At 36.0% G+C, this 15,118-nt stretch overlaps 1 protein-coding gene across 10 annotated transcripts in view; it reads right to left on the reverse strand.

The window, feature by feature from the left end:
- PHC3 (polyhomeotic homolog 3) overlaps positions 1-15,118 on the reverse strand; it is an 87,154-nt gene that overhangs the window by 16,188 nt on the left and 55,848 nt on the right. For all 10 annotated transcript variants that reach the window (XR_004032346.1, XM_030822819.1, XM_030822818.1 and 7 more), the window contains 3 exons: positions 10,953-11,106; positions 5,502-5,752; positions 1,657-1,816 (listed from right to left, as the gene is read on the reverse strand). Coding sequence is in view for 9 of the 10 variants with exons in the window: in XM_030822819.1 (XP_030678679.1) it covers positions 1,657-1,816; positions 5,502-5,752; positions 10,953-11,106 (565 nt within the window). In the remaining variant the exon portion in view is untranslated. The remainder of the gene's footprint in view (positions 1-1,656; positions 1,817-5,501; positions 5,753-10,952; positions 11,107-15,118) is intronic.

The raw sequence follows: 15,118 nt of genomic DNA on the forward strand, positions 1-15,118 counted from the left end.
TAACATTCTTCCAAATTAAAACCAATCAAACTGAACTCAGAATAAGTAGTAAAAATCAAATTTTAAACTAGTATACTCTTTGCTGTTCAAATAAGAAAACTGTGATTAATATGTTGCAACAGTTTATAAAGAGCTAACAATGTCAGAGGTGTCATCCTTTTAAGTTAGAAAATCTATGGGCAAAGACAATATCTAGTTTGCTTACCAGCATGCTATTTCGCTTAATTTAGTGAAGTAAAGGCACACAGTATAGGCTCAATAAATATTTGTAAAGTGAGTAAATTAATTTTAATGAAATATACTAATACATTGAGGATTAGACACAAGTGTTAATTCACTACTACAGGGCCCTGACTATTCTAAATGCTACTGCATTAAATTGAACTCTATCACCTGAAGGGCCATGATCAAAATCAAGAAGAATAGTCTCGCGAAGATGCTCCTATAGAACATGGCAATTCAGAATCTCACCCCAAAAAACAGTAAAAACTTTGCCGCTTTTGAATAGCAAATTCGAGGTATAAAATATCGTTTTCATTTTTATTTTTGTTTGCTTTCCTTCAGTCATTTTGGATATCACTTGGACTTCTATTTATTTTATTTTATTTCATTTTTTTTGAGACAGAATCTTGCTCTGTCGCCAGGCTGGAGTGCAGTGGCACAATTTCAGCTCACTGCAACTTCCGACTCCCTGGTTCAAGCGATTCTCCTGCCTCAGCCTCCAAAGTAGCTGGGATTACAGGCACACGCCACCAGGCCCACCTCAGCCTCCCAAAGTGCTGGGATTACAGACATGAGCTACCGCGCCTGGCCTTTTTTTTTTTTTTTTTTTTTTTTTGAGATGGAGTCTTGCTCTGTCACCCAGGCTGTAGTGCAGTGGCACAATCTCAGCTCACTGCAACCTCCGCCTCCAGGGTTCAAGCAATCCTTCTGCCTCAGCCTCCCAAGTAGCTGGTATTACAGGTGCATGCCACCACACCTGGCTAATTTTTGTATTTTTAGTAGAGACAGGGTTTCACCATGTTGGTCAGGCTGGTCTCAAACTCCTAACCTCAAGTGATCTGCCTGCCTCGGCCTCCTGAAGTGTTGGGACTACAGGCATGAGCCATCGTGCCTGGCCTTATTTCATTCTTTATTAGAATAAAGTCTATAAAAAAGGAGTTTTCTCGTTGAACAAATGTAATCACCTCTTGAATGAAGAGTATATACTTAATACAATTATAATATCCACCTGATGTCAAATATCAGCATGCAGAAAGCCTGAAACAAAACAACCCAGAGGCTCTAAAATTTTAAGCAAACTCAGTAAAATACTCATTTGTTACTTAAGTCTGCTTTAAAAAAGTGAGAAAACTGATTGTTTTGATACTAAAATTCTGAATTGCCTTCTCTCACATATGATGGAACTTTTCCCACCCACACTCCTTCAAAAGTCAAACTGACATTGAAGAAATTAGCACTAATCTTGCTATTTTAGTTATGTGACCATTGACAGTCTGATTAGCTTTCCCATTATTTTACTCAAATGATGCATTATATGAGAATAAAAGTTGAATACTTCCAGTGAAATTCTGTACAGAATAGAAATCCACATCCTGTTTTAAGCAGTAAAAGTCAAAGTTAAATTAAAGGGTATCTTAAGTGAAACCCACAAACCTTCAGCAATCATGTCTTCCATCTCTGTGTCAGATGAATTATCTGCATGTTTTGTATTATTCTGTAGCTCTGGCTGAACACACACTGAATTTATCACCTGATTATCCAAAAGAGGCCGTTTTTTCACAGGTTGTTCTATTAGCAAAGAGGAACGACTCACCTTTAAAAAAGGAGAAATGATAAAATGAAACAATCTCCAAAAAGACATTCAGAAATACTTTGGTTTAAAAAACTCTTAAAATGAAACCTATTTGTGATAATTTACTAGTTCAACTATCAGATCCATTTATTAAGTGCCTTATTCCTTGGGAAAAGGTGAGGCAGACTGGTTTATTTCTGGTCAACAGCAGTACAGCTGCTTCAAAGTCTCTGTCAAATGGAACCTACTGTCTTGAGTTTAGGCAAGGAGTTTTTGGAAAAAAGTCTTAAAATTCAGCAATTCCTTATCTTCAGAATTAATACTAATCATCCAGTTATCCTGCACTGTGAATATTTTGGTAGCTCAGTCCAACACTGAAAAACAAAGGCAATAACTGTCAGTATATTTAGGAGTTGGGTTTTTTTTTTTTTAACTTTAAAAAGTCTACTCAATTAAGCAATTCTCTCTCAAGTTCTTTGTGGAGACTAACTTTTTTCCTTTATAAATTTTAGCGTTTTCTTTTTCTTTCTTTCTTTCTTTTTTGAGACACAGTTTTGTTCTTGCCGCAATGGTGCAATCTGGCTCACCACAACCTCCAATTGCCAGGTTCAAGTGATTCTCCTGTCTCGGCCTCCCAAGTAGCTGGGATTACAGGCATGTGCCACTACACCTGGCTAATTTTGTATTTTTAGTAGAGACGGGGTTTCTCCATGTTGGTCAGGCTGATCTCGAACTCCCAACCTCAGGTGATCCGCCCGCCTCAGCCTCCCAAAGTGCTGGGATTACAGGCGTGAGCCACTGTGCCCAGCCAATTTTAGTGTTTTCCATATGAATGCAAGACAAAGAAAAGATCATCAGTAAATTTTGACATGCCAGTATCCTCAGCTAATTAAGATTTTTCATGCACAAAGCTTTTTATTTGTAGGGTTAATGATCAAGACAGAAAATTATTGGATGTATTTTCTGGATAAGAAAACTAAAATTCAAAATGTTTAGGTGATTTGTTTACAAAAACAGAATGAGGACTAGAACTCAAGTCTCTTAAATCCTAGTTTAGCAAATTAATCCACTATAATCACAAAAGAAATGGAAAATCCTCAAATATTAACAAATTAACATCAAAATATTCACTTATATTCAGTATACTTGGTTAACTCAGGAATACTACTTATTTTAGAAGTATTTTCAACAAAAAAAAACTCAGATCAAATATATTCATTGATTCACTGGTGAGCCCTCAGCTAATTTAAAAAACAGAATGACTAGAACATCTTATTCCTCAAGAATGCTGGTTAAGTCTCCAATATCTGCCACATATGGGGAACAACAGCTTATTGGATAGAAACGTCTACATTTAACCTCAGAGTATAATTACTCACAAACTTTTTAAACATTTTGTTCATTTCAGTTAGATATTTAATATGCCTCAAGTGAAATTAAAATTTACGAAAGTTATTGCTTAAAGAAAAACGCATATTCAATGCTAAGGGCATACACTTCTCACGGATGAATAAATTTAAATCATTTTCCCAAAAAATAATTCAGTAACATGTATCAAGAATCTTATGAATATCTATGTAATATGACATAATAACTCTATTTCTAGGAATTAATACTAAGAAACTTACTTAAAATGTGTATGATTTATATATATAGATATTCCTTTCAGAACTATTTGAACAGTGAAAAAATGGAAACCTAATGTCCAACAATAATGGAAAGATTACATAAATTACGGATGTTCATAAAGTGAAATATTATGTAACCTTTCAAAATGTTTCCAATACTATTCATAATATGAGAAAATAAATACTCAAATTTTCTCAGTGAAAGAACTGTATGTACAATAATAATCTTGATTATATGTATGTATATATAACACATATACATTATATATATACACAAACACATATACATTAATACCACAGTATGTGTATGTGTATATATACCACATATGTATTGTGTATATATACACATACACATACTGTGGTATTAATGTGTACTGTGGTATATATATACATAAACATATTGTGGTATTAATGGGGATCATTTGCCCTGTACATTTCCCAAATTTTCCATTTAGAACATGCATTAGTTTTATAATGTGAAAAACAGAAGTTATGGCTCTCACTAGTGATAACAGATAATACTGTCTATGGCCATGAAGTGCCAGGTACCATAAAGAATAATTTATGCACATTTAGTTCTCTCGACAACCCTAAGAGCAAAGCACCATCTCCCTCTGACGAATAAGCAAAATAAAGATCAGAAGGTTTGAATGACTTGACAAAGGTTACACAGTCAGTATGGAGTGGATGGGGAAAAAAGACTGTTCCTCCAACCACTGTATGAGAATTGTTATAGGAAATCCAAGTTTGACACACACACACATACACACACAAAACTGAACACAAAAACAACTGACTGGGTAGCTATCTATCATAATGCAAGATTTTCACCCATGAATCTGAAAATCCAGATGACTCAAAAGGCCTTCAAAAAATTTTTCATATTTTTATTTATGCTTGTCTTTGATATATTTTCTAAGGAAAAATGTTTATCTCTAGATATTAGCATACAAATTATGTACAGCTTAGCCTCAAGTTCTAAGACCTGTAGTGATAGAGCACCTTCATTTTGAGCAGAACATTTTAAAGCATTTGAAAAATATGATTGAGGGCTGAAATTTAGGAATGAGAAAATATGTTTGCTAATTACAAACCATCAACTGGGTAACTTCAGATGATTTAAAATAATACACTTTATGGCCAAGTGCAGTGGGTCACACCTGTAATCTCAGCACTTTGGGAGGCTGAGGTGGTAGATCACTTGAGGCCAGGAGTTTGGACCAGCCTGGTCAACATGGTGAAACCCCCTCTTCGGTACTAAAACTACAAAAATTGGTCAGGCATGGTGGTGCATGCCTGTAGTCCCAGCTACTGAGGTAGCTAACGCATAAGAAACACCTGAACCCGGGAGGCAGAGGTTGCAGTGAGCTGAGATAGTGCCACTGCACTCCAGCCTGGGTGACAGAGTGAGACTCTTTCTCAAAAACACAAATAAATAAATAAAAATAAAAATAGTAGTACACTTCAGCTGTCATTTCAGTTCCCTTAAAAAGAAAAAATAAGCCGAGTGCCATGCTATGGCTCATGCCTGTAATCCCAGCACTTTGGGACCCCAGGAGTTAAAAACCAGCCTGGGCAACACGGCAAGACCTTGTCTCTACAAAAAAATACAAAAATTAGTGGGGCACGGTGGCACACACCTGTAGTCTCAGCTACTCAGGTGGCTGAGATAGAAGAATCAATTGAGCCCCAGGGGTCAAGGTAACAGTGAGCCATGATCACCCCACTGCACTCTAGCCTGGGCAACAGAGCAAGATCCTGTCTAAAAAAAAAAAGAAAAAATATAAAAGTTTATTTCACTGGATAAACTTCCAACTACCTTTCTCTAAAAATTATAAAAAATATGTCCTGAAATTTTTTTCATTTTTTCCCTTAGTTTTATGCATCTAAACTTAGCTGGCATAAAATTCTACATAAACATTTGGAAATAAAGGAAGTAGAAAGATAAATGCTAGATTAAAATGGACAACTTTCTTGAAATAAAATTACAAGCTTTTTATTAGAGAACAGTAATATATACTTTTTAAGATAACGTTACATAAATTATAAACACACACAGAAATATGCTTGCTACTTACAGGAAATGGCTCCAATCCCTCCTGAATCACAAAGCCTTCAATAACATGGGTTAGGATCTGTGGTTTAACAATAGCCTGTGGAGGTTTGTTCTCTATACTGGGAATGCTACTGTGCATAGATGTACTGGTACTCCTTGTGGTGGCAGCTGGAAGTAACAATGGAGGTGGTGGAACAGAAACATGTGAGGGATCTGATGGAGATTTAATTACTGAAGCACTGACTGATGCCACAGCAGGTAATTCCACTTGCTCTGAAAAAAAAAAAAAAAAAAAAAGTCATTTAAAAAATTTTTTAGCATTTTGCCCAAGCAAATGAAAGAGAATTCAAGAATAATAACAATAGTTAATATCTGGTACTTTCAAAAACTGTTCTAAGAACCTTAAGACCTCATTTAATCTGTACAATAATCTTCTAAGGTAGAAGCTACTATTATTTCCACTTTATAGAAGAGGGTAACTTGCTCAAAGTTATTCAAGCCTTTGTTTAACAAATTGGGCCGGGCGCAATGGCTCATGCCTGTAATGCCAGCACTTTGGGAGGCCGAAGTGGGTGGATCACCTGAGGAGCGGAGTTCGAGACCATCCTGGCCAACACAGTGAAACCCCATCTCTACTAAAAAAAAAAAAAAATACAAAATTAGCAGAGCATGGTGGCACATGCCTGTAATCTCAGCTACTTGGGAGGCTGAGACAGGAGAATTGCTTGAGCCCAGGAGGTGGAGGCTGCAGTGAGCTGAGACTGTGCCACTGCACTCCAGCCTGGGCGACAAGAGTGAAACTCTGTCTCAAAAAAAAAAAAAAAAAAAAAAAAAAATTGTTCCCATTGAGGCATGAAAATATTTTAATATATAAACTTATGAATAATTTATACTAAAATGGTTGTTTGGTTTTGTTTTGATGTTTTTTAATTTTAAGCTATTAAATCCCCTATGTTCCTATTTATATATTCCAAATGGTATAGGTGGGGCAGTGGAGTACTTTGAAAGTACACTTAAATGAAATGGGGTCATGAAATCCACAGAATAAGTAGATTTATTTATTTATATATTTTTTGGAGACCGGGTACATGTTGCCCAAGCTGGAGTCCAACGGCATGATCAAGGCTCACTGCAGCCTCAACCTCCCAGGCTCAGGTGATTCTCCCACCTTAGCCTCTTGAGTAGCTGGGATCACAGGTGCGTGCCACCATGCCTGCCTGGAAAATTTTTATTTTTTTGAGACAGAGTCTCGCTCTGTCACCCAGGCTGGAGTGCAGTGGCACGATCTCGGCTCACTGCAAGCTCTGCCTCCCGGGTTCATGCCATTCTCCTGCCTCAGCCTCCCGAGTAGCTGGGACTACAGGTGCCCGCCACCATGCCTAGCTAATTTTTTGTATTTTTAGTAGAAACGGGGTTTCACCGTGTTAGCCAGGATGGTCTCTATCTCCAGACCTCGTGATCCACCCGCCTCGGCCTGCCAAAGTGCTGGTATTACAGGCATGAGCCACTCACCACGCCTGGCTGCCTGGATAAATTTTTTTTTAAATGTTTTTTGTAGAGATAGGGTCTCACTTTGTTGCCCAGCTAGTCTGGAATTCCTAGACTCAAGTGATCCTCTTGCCTCAGCCTCTCAAAGTGCTGAGATAACAGGTATAAGCCACCATGCCCAGCCTTCACAGCAGTTATATCCATAAATTAACCTAGTTTCACCAAATAATCCACCAAAATAAACTGTACTGGAAAACCTGTTTACAGTCACACAAAGTCACACAATCTATAAAAAGCTAAAAAAAAGAAAAAAAGAAAAAAGAACAAATCAGCAGCAGAGAATGTTAACGTGCTGATTTCTAGGAACAAATACACAATTGTACAAACATATTATCAAACTAAGGAACTTCACAAAAATCCTATCTCACATACCAAATCTTCATATATACTTCTAGGGTACAAAGGATAAAAGATTAAAAATTCTGAAGTAGGACTGAAAGGCACTTTTCTATAGAATGGAAAAAATAAATCTATGGAGAACTGAAACCTAAATTAAAATTTTAATGTCCGTTACAGATTTAGAGATAAGAGATACTTTACTTTTAAAATATAAAGCTGCACTAAGTATAATTTGGTTTGTTCAAGAAATAATGCTTGGTGTATATTCTAATTAATATCTAGATCATGTGCATAAATGTGCCAAACTTATAGTCCTAAATTTTGTTCAAAATAGAGCTATAAATTACCAACTTTTTGAAGATGGTAATAGCTATTTACATAAGTTGTAAAAATCGAAAACATGAGAAACACTCATGTATTACAATAGAAAAGAAAGACAATTATTACACCCTCTAGATTTAAGAGAAGTATGAGAGAAAACCCAAGTTCTAACTGATAAAATTTTGCCACAAATCTGTCTATTCTCAGTATCATTTACTGAGCAAGAGATGTGAGATTTTTCTACCTTTTTGTATAGATGCTTTTTACTTTCAAAGAATTTTAAAGATTTAGAACAACTGAATCCCAGATGGAAACAAGTCTATTTCTGCAAGTTAGTTTATTTCAAGATTTGATGAGTTACTGTAAAAAAAAAAAAAAAAAAAAAAAAATCAACCTGTGCTTTAGTTCCCCAAAATACAGAAAAAAAAAAAAAAAAAAAAAAAAAAAAAAAAAAAAAAAAAAAAAAAAAAAAAAAAAAATACACTGTAGCTTTAGTCCCCCTCAAATACAGAAATGTACAGGAAGTAGGAGGTACTGATAGTAAGAGATCAAAAAAAAAAAAAAAAAAAAAAAAGGTAAACTATAGGAAGATTCAAGTCTATATTGTACTTTGACAATTTAGCCAGAGAGATGTGCTTGTCAGGATCTCAGACTACATTCCTGAGGAAAACATGGAAAGATACTCTTGTGTTCCAATATTTCAGAAATGTTTAAACTTCCTTCAAGTACTATTAGTAATGCTTATTTTGTAATTAAATCACAACTAAAATGTAAGTTTACTATTCAATAAAACTGAGTTTTTTTTGTAACTCTAATCTCATGACAGATTAGCAATAAAACTTACATTCCTGCCTTTAAATCAAAACTCCAGTTAATCCGCAGCAACATAAATCCATTTCAGTGTAAACCACAAAGATTTGATACTATAAACTTTCTTAAGTCTTATGAGGTATTACTTTGAATAAAAAGACAATAATAGGCCAGGCGCAGTGGCTCATGTCTGTAATCCCAGCATTTTGGGAGGCCGAGGTGGGTGGATCACCTGAGGTCAAGAGTTTGAGAGCCACCTGGCCAACATAGTGAAACCCTGTGTCTACTAAAATACAAAAACTAGCCAGGCGCCTGTAATCCCAGCTACTTGGGATGCTGAAGCAGAAGAATCACTTGAACCTAGGAGGCAAAAGTTGCAGTGAGCCGAGATCATGTCACTGCACTCCAGCCTGGGCGACAGAGCCAGACTCCATCTCAAAAAAAAAAAAAAAAAAAAGTAATATAAAACTCACCTTCAATATTTTATATAAGTTTATTGGCTTTTCAGGAGGAGGAAAAGATAAAAGAAAATTAAATTTCCCCTTTTATGCTCTCTAGAGATTTGCAATAGTAGTGAGGGAACAGAAGCTCAAGAAAAAAGAAGGGAAGGGGATATGGCACGCTAAAGAAAGCAGAGGGCAAGGGTTGCCTGGACAGCAGACAGGGTCAGTGTCCCATAACAGTTTGTTTCCATGCCTGTTGTAGTAGTCCTTCTTAACTGAAAATGATCATGAGGGCAATAAGATATTCAATAGAACGGAATACATACAACGAAGCCGGAAGCAAGATTAGTATTAGTCAGATCAGGGGTCAGCAAACTTTCCATAAATGGCCGTATAGTTTCTACGGCTACTCAACTCTGTGGTTAGTAAAAAGCAGCCATAATATCTGAACAAATGAGTGTGTGACTATGTTTCACAGAACTTTATTTATGGACAATGAAATTTGAATTTTATATATATTTTCATGGCATGAACTATTACTCTTCTTTTGTTTTCAATCATTCAGAAATGTAAAAGCCGTCATTAGCTTGGACCATACAAAAATAAGCAGCAAGCCAGGCATGGCAGAGAGCACTTATAGTACCAGCTATTCAGGAGGCTGAGGCAGGATTACATGAGCCCAGGAGTTAGAGGCCAGCCTGGGCAACATCGTGAGACCCTATATCTTAAAAAAAAGAAAGAAAATAGGCAGCAGAAAAGATCTGAACAGTGAGCAGTGTGCCAACCTCTAATCCTAACATTCATAAATTATAAAAAATAACATGAAACATCTGTGTTTAGTAAAATACCTAGAATACACAGTAGCTTTGTGAGGAAGCACATATAGGAGATTTATTTGAACTTATAAACAGCACTGAAATAGTGAATAAGAATTTGAATGGTTAAGCACAAGAACTTTTTTTTTAACAGACACAGTGTTGCTCTGTTGTACAGGCTGAACTGAAAGCTCCAGGGCTCAAGCGATCCTCCTACCTCCGCCTCTGATGAAGCTAGGACTCCGGGCATGCACCAACGAGTCCAGGTAAGAATTTTTTTAATCCATGTCTAAAAGCACTTACTCAGTCTGAATCACAAACAATTGTGAGGAATATCACATATGGCTTAGAATACTTTATGATTTTTGGAAAGTATAATTTAAATCTTTTGAAATAATTTTCATTAATTCTAATTTTTAAACTAGAAATAGTCTGATACATGAATGTGAATGAGCACATGAAACATGTCTGCACAAACCACTAAAAATTGAAGCCTGAAATGATAGGTTTTCATCTGGATGGTACTGAACAATTTATAAGGTATTGAGCTTCCCTGCTATTAAAGAATTTTCCAGGCTGGGCATGGTAGCTCACACCTGTAATCCCAGCACTTTGGGAAGCCGAGGCAAGAGGATCACTTGTACTCAGGAGTTTGGGACAAGCCTGGGCAACGGGATGAGACCGTATCTCTACAAAAATAAAAAATTAGCCAAGTGTGCTGGAAGGTTCCTGTAGACCCAGTTATTTGGAAGCTGGGGCAGAAGAATCACTTGAGCCCAGGAGATAGGGGCTGCAATGAGCTATGACTGAGCCTGGATGACAGAGTGAGACCCTGTTTCAAAAAAAAACCTTAAACTCAATTCTGCATTTTGTTACAATTAACTACCATAACAAATTCGTTTAATATCATCTCTAGTGAAAAAACAGGCCTGGTGCAATGGCTCACACCTGTAATCCTGATACTTTGCAAGGCCAAGGCAGGAGAATCGCTAAAGGCCAGTAGTTCAAGACCAGCCTAAGCAACATAGTAAAACCTCATCACTATAAAAAATAAAAACTTAGCCAGGTGTAATGGTGTGCACCTGTAATTCCAGCTACAAAACGAGGGGAAAGGAGGAGAGGGGAAAAAAATCAACTTTTCCTATTATTAACATTTATCAAATAGAAAAATTTCCACAAATTTTGGTATTTTCTCACCTAACAAAGGATGTTCAGAAGTCAAATCTTCTCCTCTCCCCACAGTTATAGCTGCTGGAGACAAAGTGGGTGGTGGTGGGGTTCTATCCATCCGGACACATTCATCTGACTCTTCTGGCATTTCTTCTTCACACACATCTTCTACCTGATAAACCTGCAATGACAAACCACACTGCCTTAAAATGTTTCCAAAACTAAATTTTATCAGGTGTTCTTAATTTCAGAAAATTAAATTCTATGTGTATTAAATTTAAAAACAAGGTAAAAATGACTACTCTGACAGGCTGAAACTTTAAAATTGCTCAAATGAAGTTTTTCATATTTCTTGATAATATTTGACTGAAAGCAAGCTGTGGATCAGTATCTAGACCAAAAATCACTAAGGTTTCCAAAAAGATGATAGTCAAGTCTGAACATATTTTTAATTTCGATAATTAAAAAATACAAATAAAATAACGATTTTGAGAATTCAACTGTTTTTGTTAGCTTCTAACTGTCATGAATCAAAACAGATACTAACATTTTTCATAGGCACACTAAGTGAATTCCCACAATGACACATTATATTAGGACATGTAGGATTCTATCCCAGGCTCTTCCTTATTATTATGTAATTTAAAGATTAAATTATAAAAAGTAACATCTGAGAATCTACAAAAAAAGACATACAATTATATCTCTCCTTTTCTGTTCTACTCAACAATCTGACTCTTTATATATAATATGCAAACAGAAAATATCTTTCCTTGAAATACACACACACGCACACACACACAGCCTAAGCTCTTTGACACCTTATTTTTTTTACTCTTTTTATAATGTTCCATACTTATGGGAGAAAGTTTTTAAGTCTATAACTTAACCACCTTGTTATCCAATTATAAAGATTATACTTAAGAAGGAAAATGGGGCCAGGTGCAGTGGCTCATGCCTGCAATCCAGCACTTTGGGAGGCTGAGGAGGGTGATCACCGGAGGTCAGGAGTTCCACAATAGCCTGGCCAACATGGTGAAACCCTACCTCTACTAAAAAAAATACAAAAAATTAGCCAGGCATGGTGGCGGGCGCCTGTAGTTCCAGCTACTTGGGAGGCTGAATCAAGAGAATCACTTGAACCTGGGAGGCAGAGGTTGCAGTGAGCCAAGATCAGGCCACTGCACTCCAGCCTGGGTGACAGTGAGACTCCATCTCAAAAAAAAAAGAAAAAGGAAAATGGAATTGAAAGCACCCTGAGAAGGAGTTATGTAACTAGAAATACTTTTTTTTTTTTTTTTTTTTTTCACAGAGTCTCGCTCTGTTGCCAGGCTGGAGTGCAGTGGTGCGATCTCAGCTCACTGCAATCTCTGCCTCCCGGGTTCAAGCGATTCTCCTGGCTCAGCCACCCCGAGTAGCTGGGACTACAGGCATGCGCCACCATGCCCAGCTAATTTTTTGTACTTTTTAGTAGAGACAGGGTTTCACCAGGTTGGCCATGATGGTCTTGATCTCTTGACCTTGTGATCCGCCTGCCTTGGCCTCCCAAAGTTCTGGGATTACAGGCGTGAGCCACCGCACCTGGTCAGTACCTTATTATTAATGTTTCCATTTCAAAGAATACTTCTAGAGATTGACATGGGTATTTTAATTTGTTATCATTTATTATTTACTTAACCATTCATTATTTATGAAAAATGATCACTAAAAACAAAGCCATAAGAGTTAATTTCCCTTCTTTTACCTATAAAGCTTATTACTTAAGTTTACAAAAATTATGAGTTTTTAAAATCTTATTTAACCAAACTGACTAATCTTCCCATTAAAGAAGTGTTTTTTGAGAAAGGGTCACACTCTGCTGCCCAGGCTGGAGTGCAGTGGCTCCAATCATGGCTCACTCAGCCTTGACCTCCAAGCTCAGGCTCCTGAGTAGCTGGGACCACGGGTGTTCACTAACACACCCAGCTCATTTTAAAATGTTTTTTGTAGAGACGAGGTCTCACTATGTTGCCCAGGCTGGTCTCAAACTCCTGGGCTCAAGTGATCCTCCTGCCTTGGCCTTTCAAAGTGCTGGGATTACAGGCATGAGCCACCGCACACCTAGCCCCATAAATGTTAACAAATAAACAAAAAAACTTTCAACATTCACAAGAAACCTTTCAGCGACATCTAATATTGTGGGCATTTTTAATCAAACTATTTTAAAAGTCTGATGTTTTAAAGTATATAAAATTATATATAAAAGTGATCAGGATTTCTAAAACCAGCAAAACCCATGTGTTGTAAAAGGGACAATCAAGTTTCATCTACAAGGATATAACAGTAAGTTATAAAGGTAACAACAGGTGACAATCAAAAATAAAATAAAATAAAAATCTTTCCAAGGCTCCACTAAGAATAAAACATCTTCTTTTGTCTTTTGTACAACTTTAAAATTCTACTGTTACTGGATAATTTTATATCAAATATAATATTATGCCAAATATAAAATTCAGAACTGAGATCTGAATCAGCTACAAAGTAGGCAACATTTTTTAAAGTTATTTGCTCACAACTCTGCACCTGGAAACCAGTTTCACTAAGAGAGATTCTGTGCCTCATGCTTGAATTTCAGAAGTGAAAGCAGTCATTTGTTATTGTTCGGAGCAACAATTATATCTGCTAGATCTGTTCATGATAATAACAGTTTTTTAAAATATGATAATGCCCAATATAGGTAAAATCATTCTAAAAAGTGTCTGGGGGTTAAGAAAAAAAATCTAGTCCCCAAGGGCAAGTGCTGTCACAGTGAATAATTTGCCTTAGTGTCAGAGATGTTAATTCAGAGATAATTAAACAAGTATGGTTTTATCAACCAGCAATTTTATCTATGTAGCATTCCTTCAGTATAATAGATAGTACTTTTCTTCCAAAGAACATGATCTTTGCTTAAAATGCTGAAACTCTCTTTAATCCTAACACAGTTACATGTTATTCAAACATCTGCTAGAGTATCTTTTAAGAAATCAAAGCTTGATCATACATAGAATTCTGATTTTTAAAAACAACAGAAGAGTTTAAAGAATGAAAAGAGCCATAACACAAAGCATATTTTGAAATAATCCATCAAATACTGTAAAATGCTTTCCACTCATTATACTTAAAGCTAACTATACATACTTCCAGAACTCTCATACAAAGGCGAAATAAGTGCATGAATAAAAGAAGTAGGCAAAAACAAATCTGTCACAGACATCTGGCACAATCGGCATTAACAAATCTAAATGTTCAACAATTAAAATGTTGAAAAAAGCAAAGTGGAGGTTTTGTTCACTCACAAGATCATTAGGAAACTGCACATCACAATTACTGTTTAGCTCATAACTATAACTATTCTAAAAATAACAAAGACTGCCAAACTTACCTCAATAAAGTCCAATATTCCCATCTGTTTCCCTTTCCTAAATAAACTGAGGAATATTTGTTTATTAGTTCTAAATTATCTACCCTCAACATACTTATATCCAAATGTCAATAAAAAACTTTAATTCTTAAGTATCTTAAAAAAACATACTGATTTTACTTTGAAAATTCACCCTTATCTTTTGAATTTCCACATCTCTTAAAAAATATATGTTTCTACCTTTAAGTATTTGAAACAACCAGAAAAATATAAACTGTGAAGAAATGTGTTTTAATGGAAAAAATAACACATTTGGTCAAAGGTAATAAAAAAACAGAAGTTTAATAAATTATTAAAGAGCTATGTTACTCAAAGAAAGGTAAAAGATTAAAAAATATTTAGAAAGGTAACATGAAAACATCCATAGCAAGCATAATAACCGTATCAGTGATAGCAGAGAAGTTATTAATATCATTTTTTAAACTTCTAAAAATGTTTTAAGGTAGAAGTGCAGGAAGCAACTAAATATTTTTGGCTTTAGTTTTTAAAGTATTATGCTCCATATACATATATATGTATTTTTTTTTTCTTTTTCTTTTTTTTTGAGACAGAGTCTCACTCTGTCACCCAAGCTGGAGTGCAGTGGTATGATCTCAGCTCACTGCAACCTCTGCCTCACGGGTTCAAGCCATTCTTGTGCCTCAGTCTCCCAAGTAGCTGGGATTACAGGCATTCGCCACCATGCCCAGCTAATTTTTGTATTTTTAGTAGAGATGGGCTTCTCTGTGTTGGCCAGGCTGGTCTTGAACTC

The sequence above is a fragment of the Nomascus leucogenys genome, chromosome 11 (genome assembly GCF_006542625.1).
Source record: "Nomascus leucogenys isolate Asia chromosome 11, Asia_NLE_v1, whole genome shotgun sequence".
In the NCBI taxonomy this organism is placed as follows: domain Eukaryota; kingdom Metazoa; phylum Chordata; class Mammalia; order Primates; family Hylobatidae; genus Nomascus; species Nomascus leucogenys.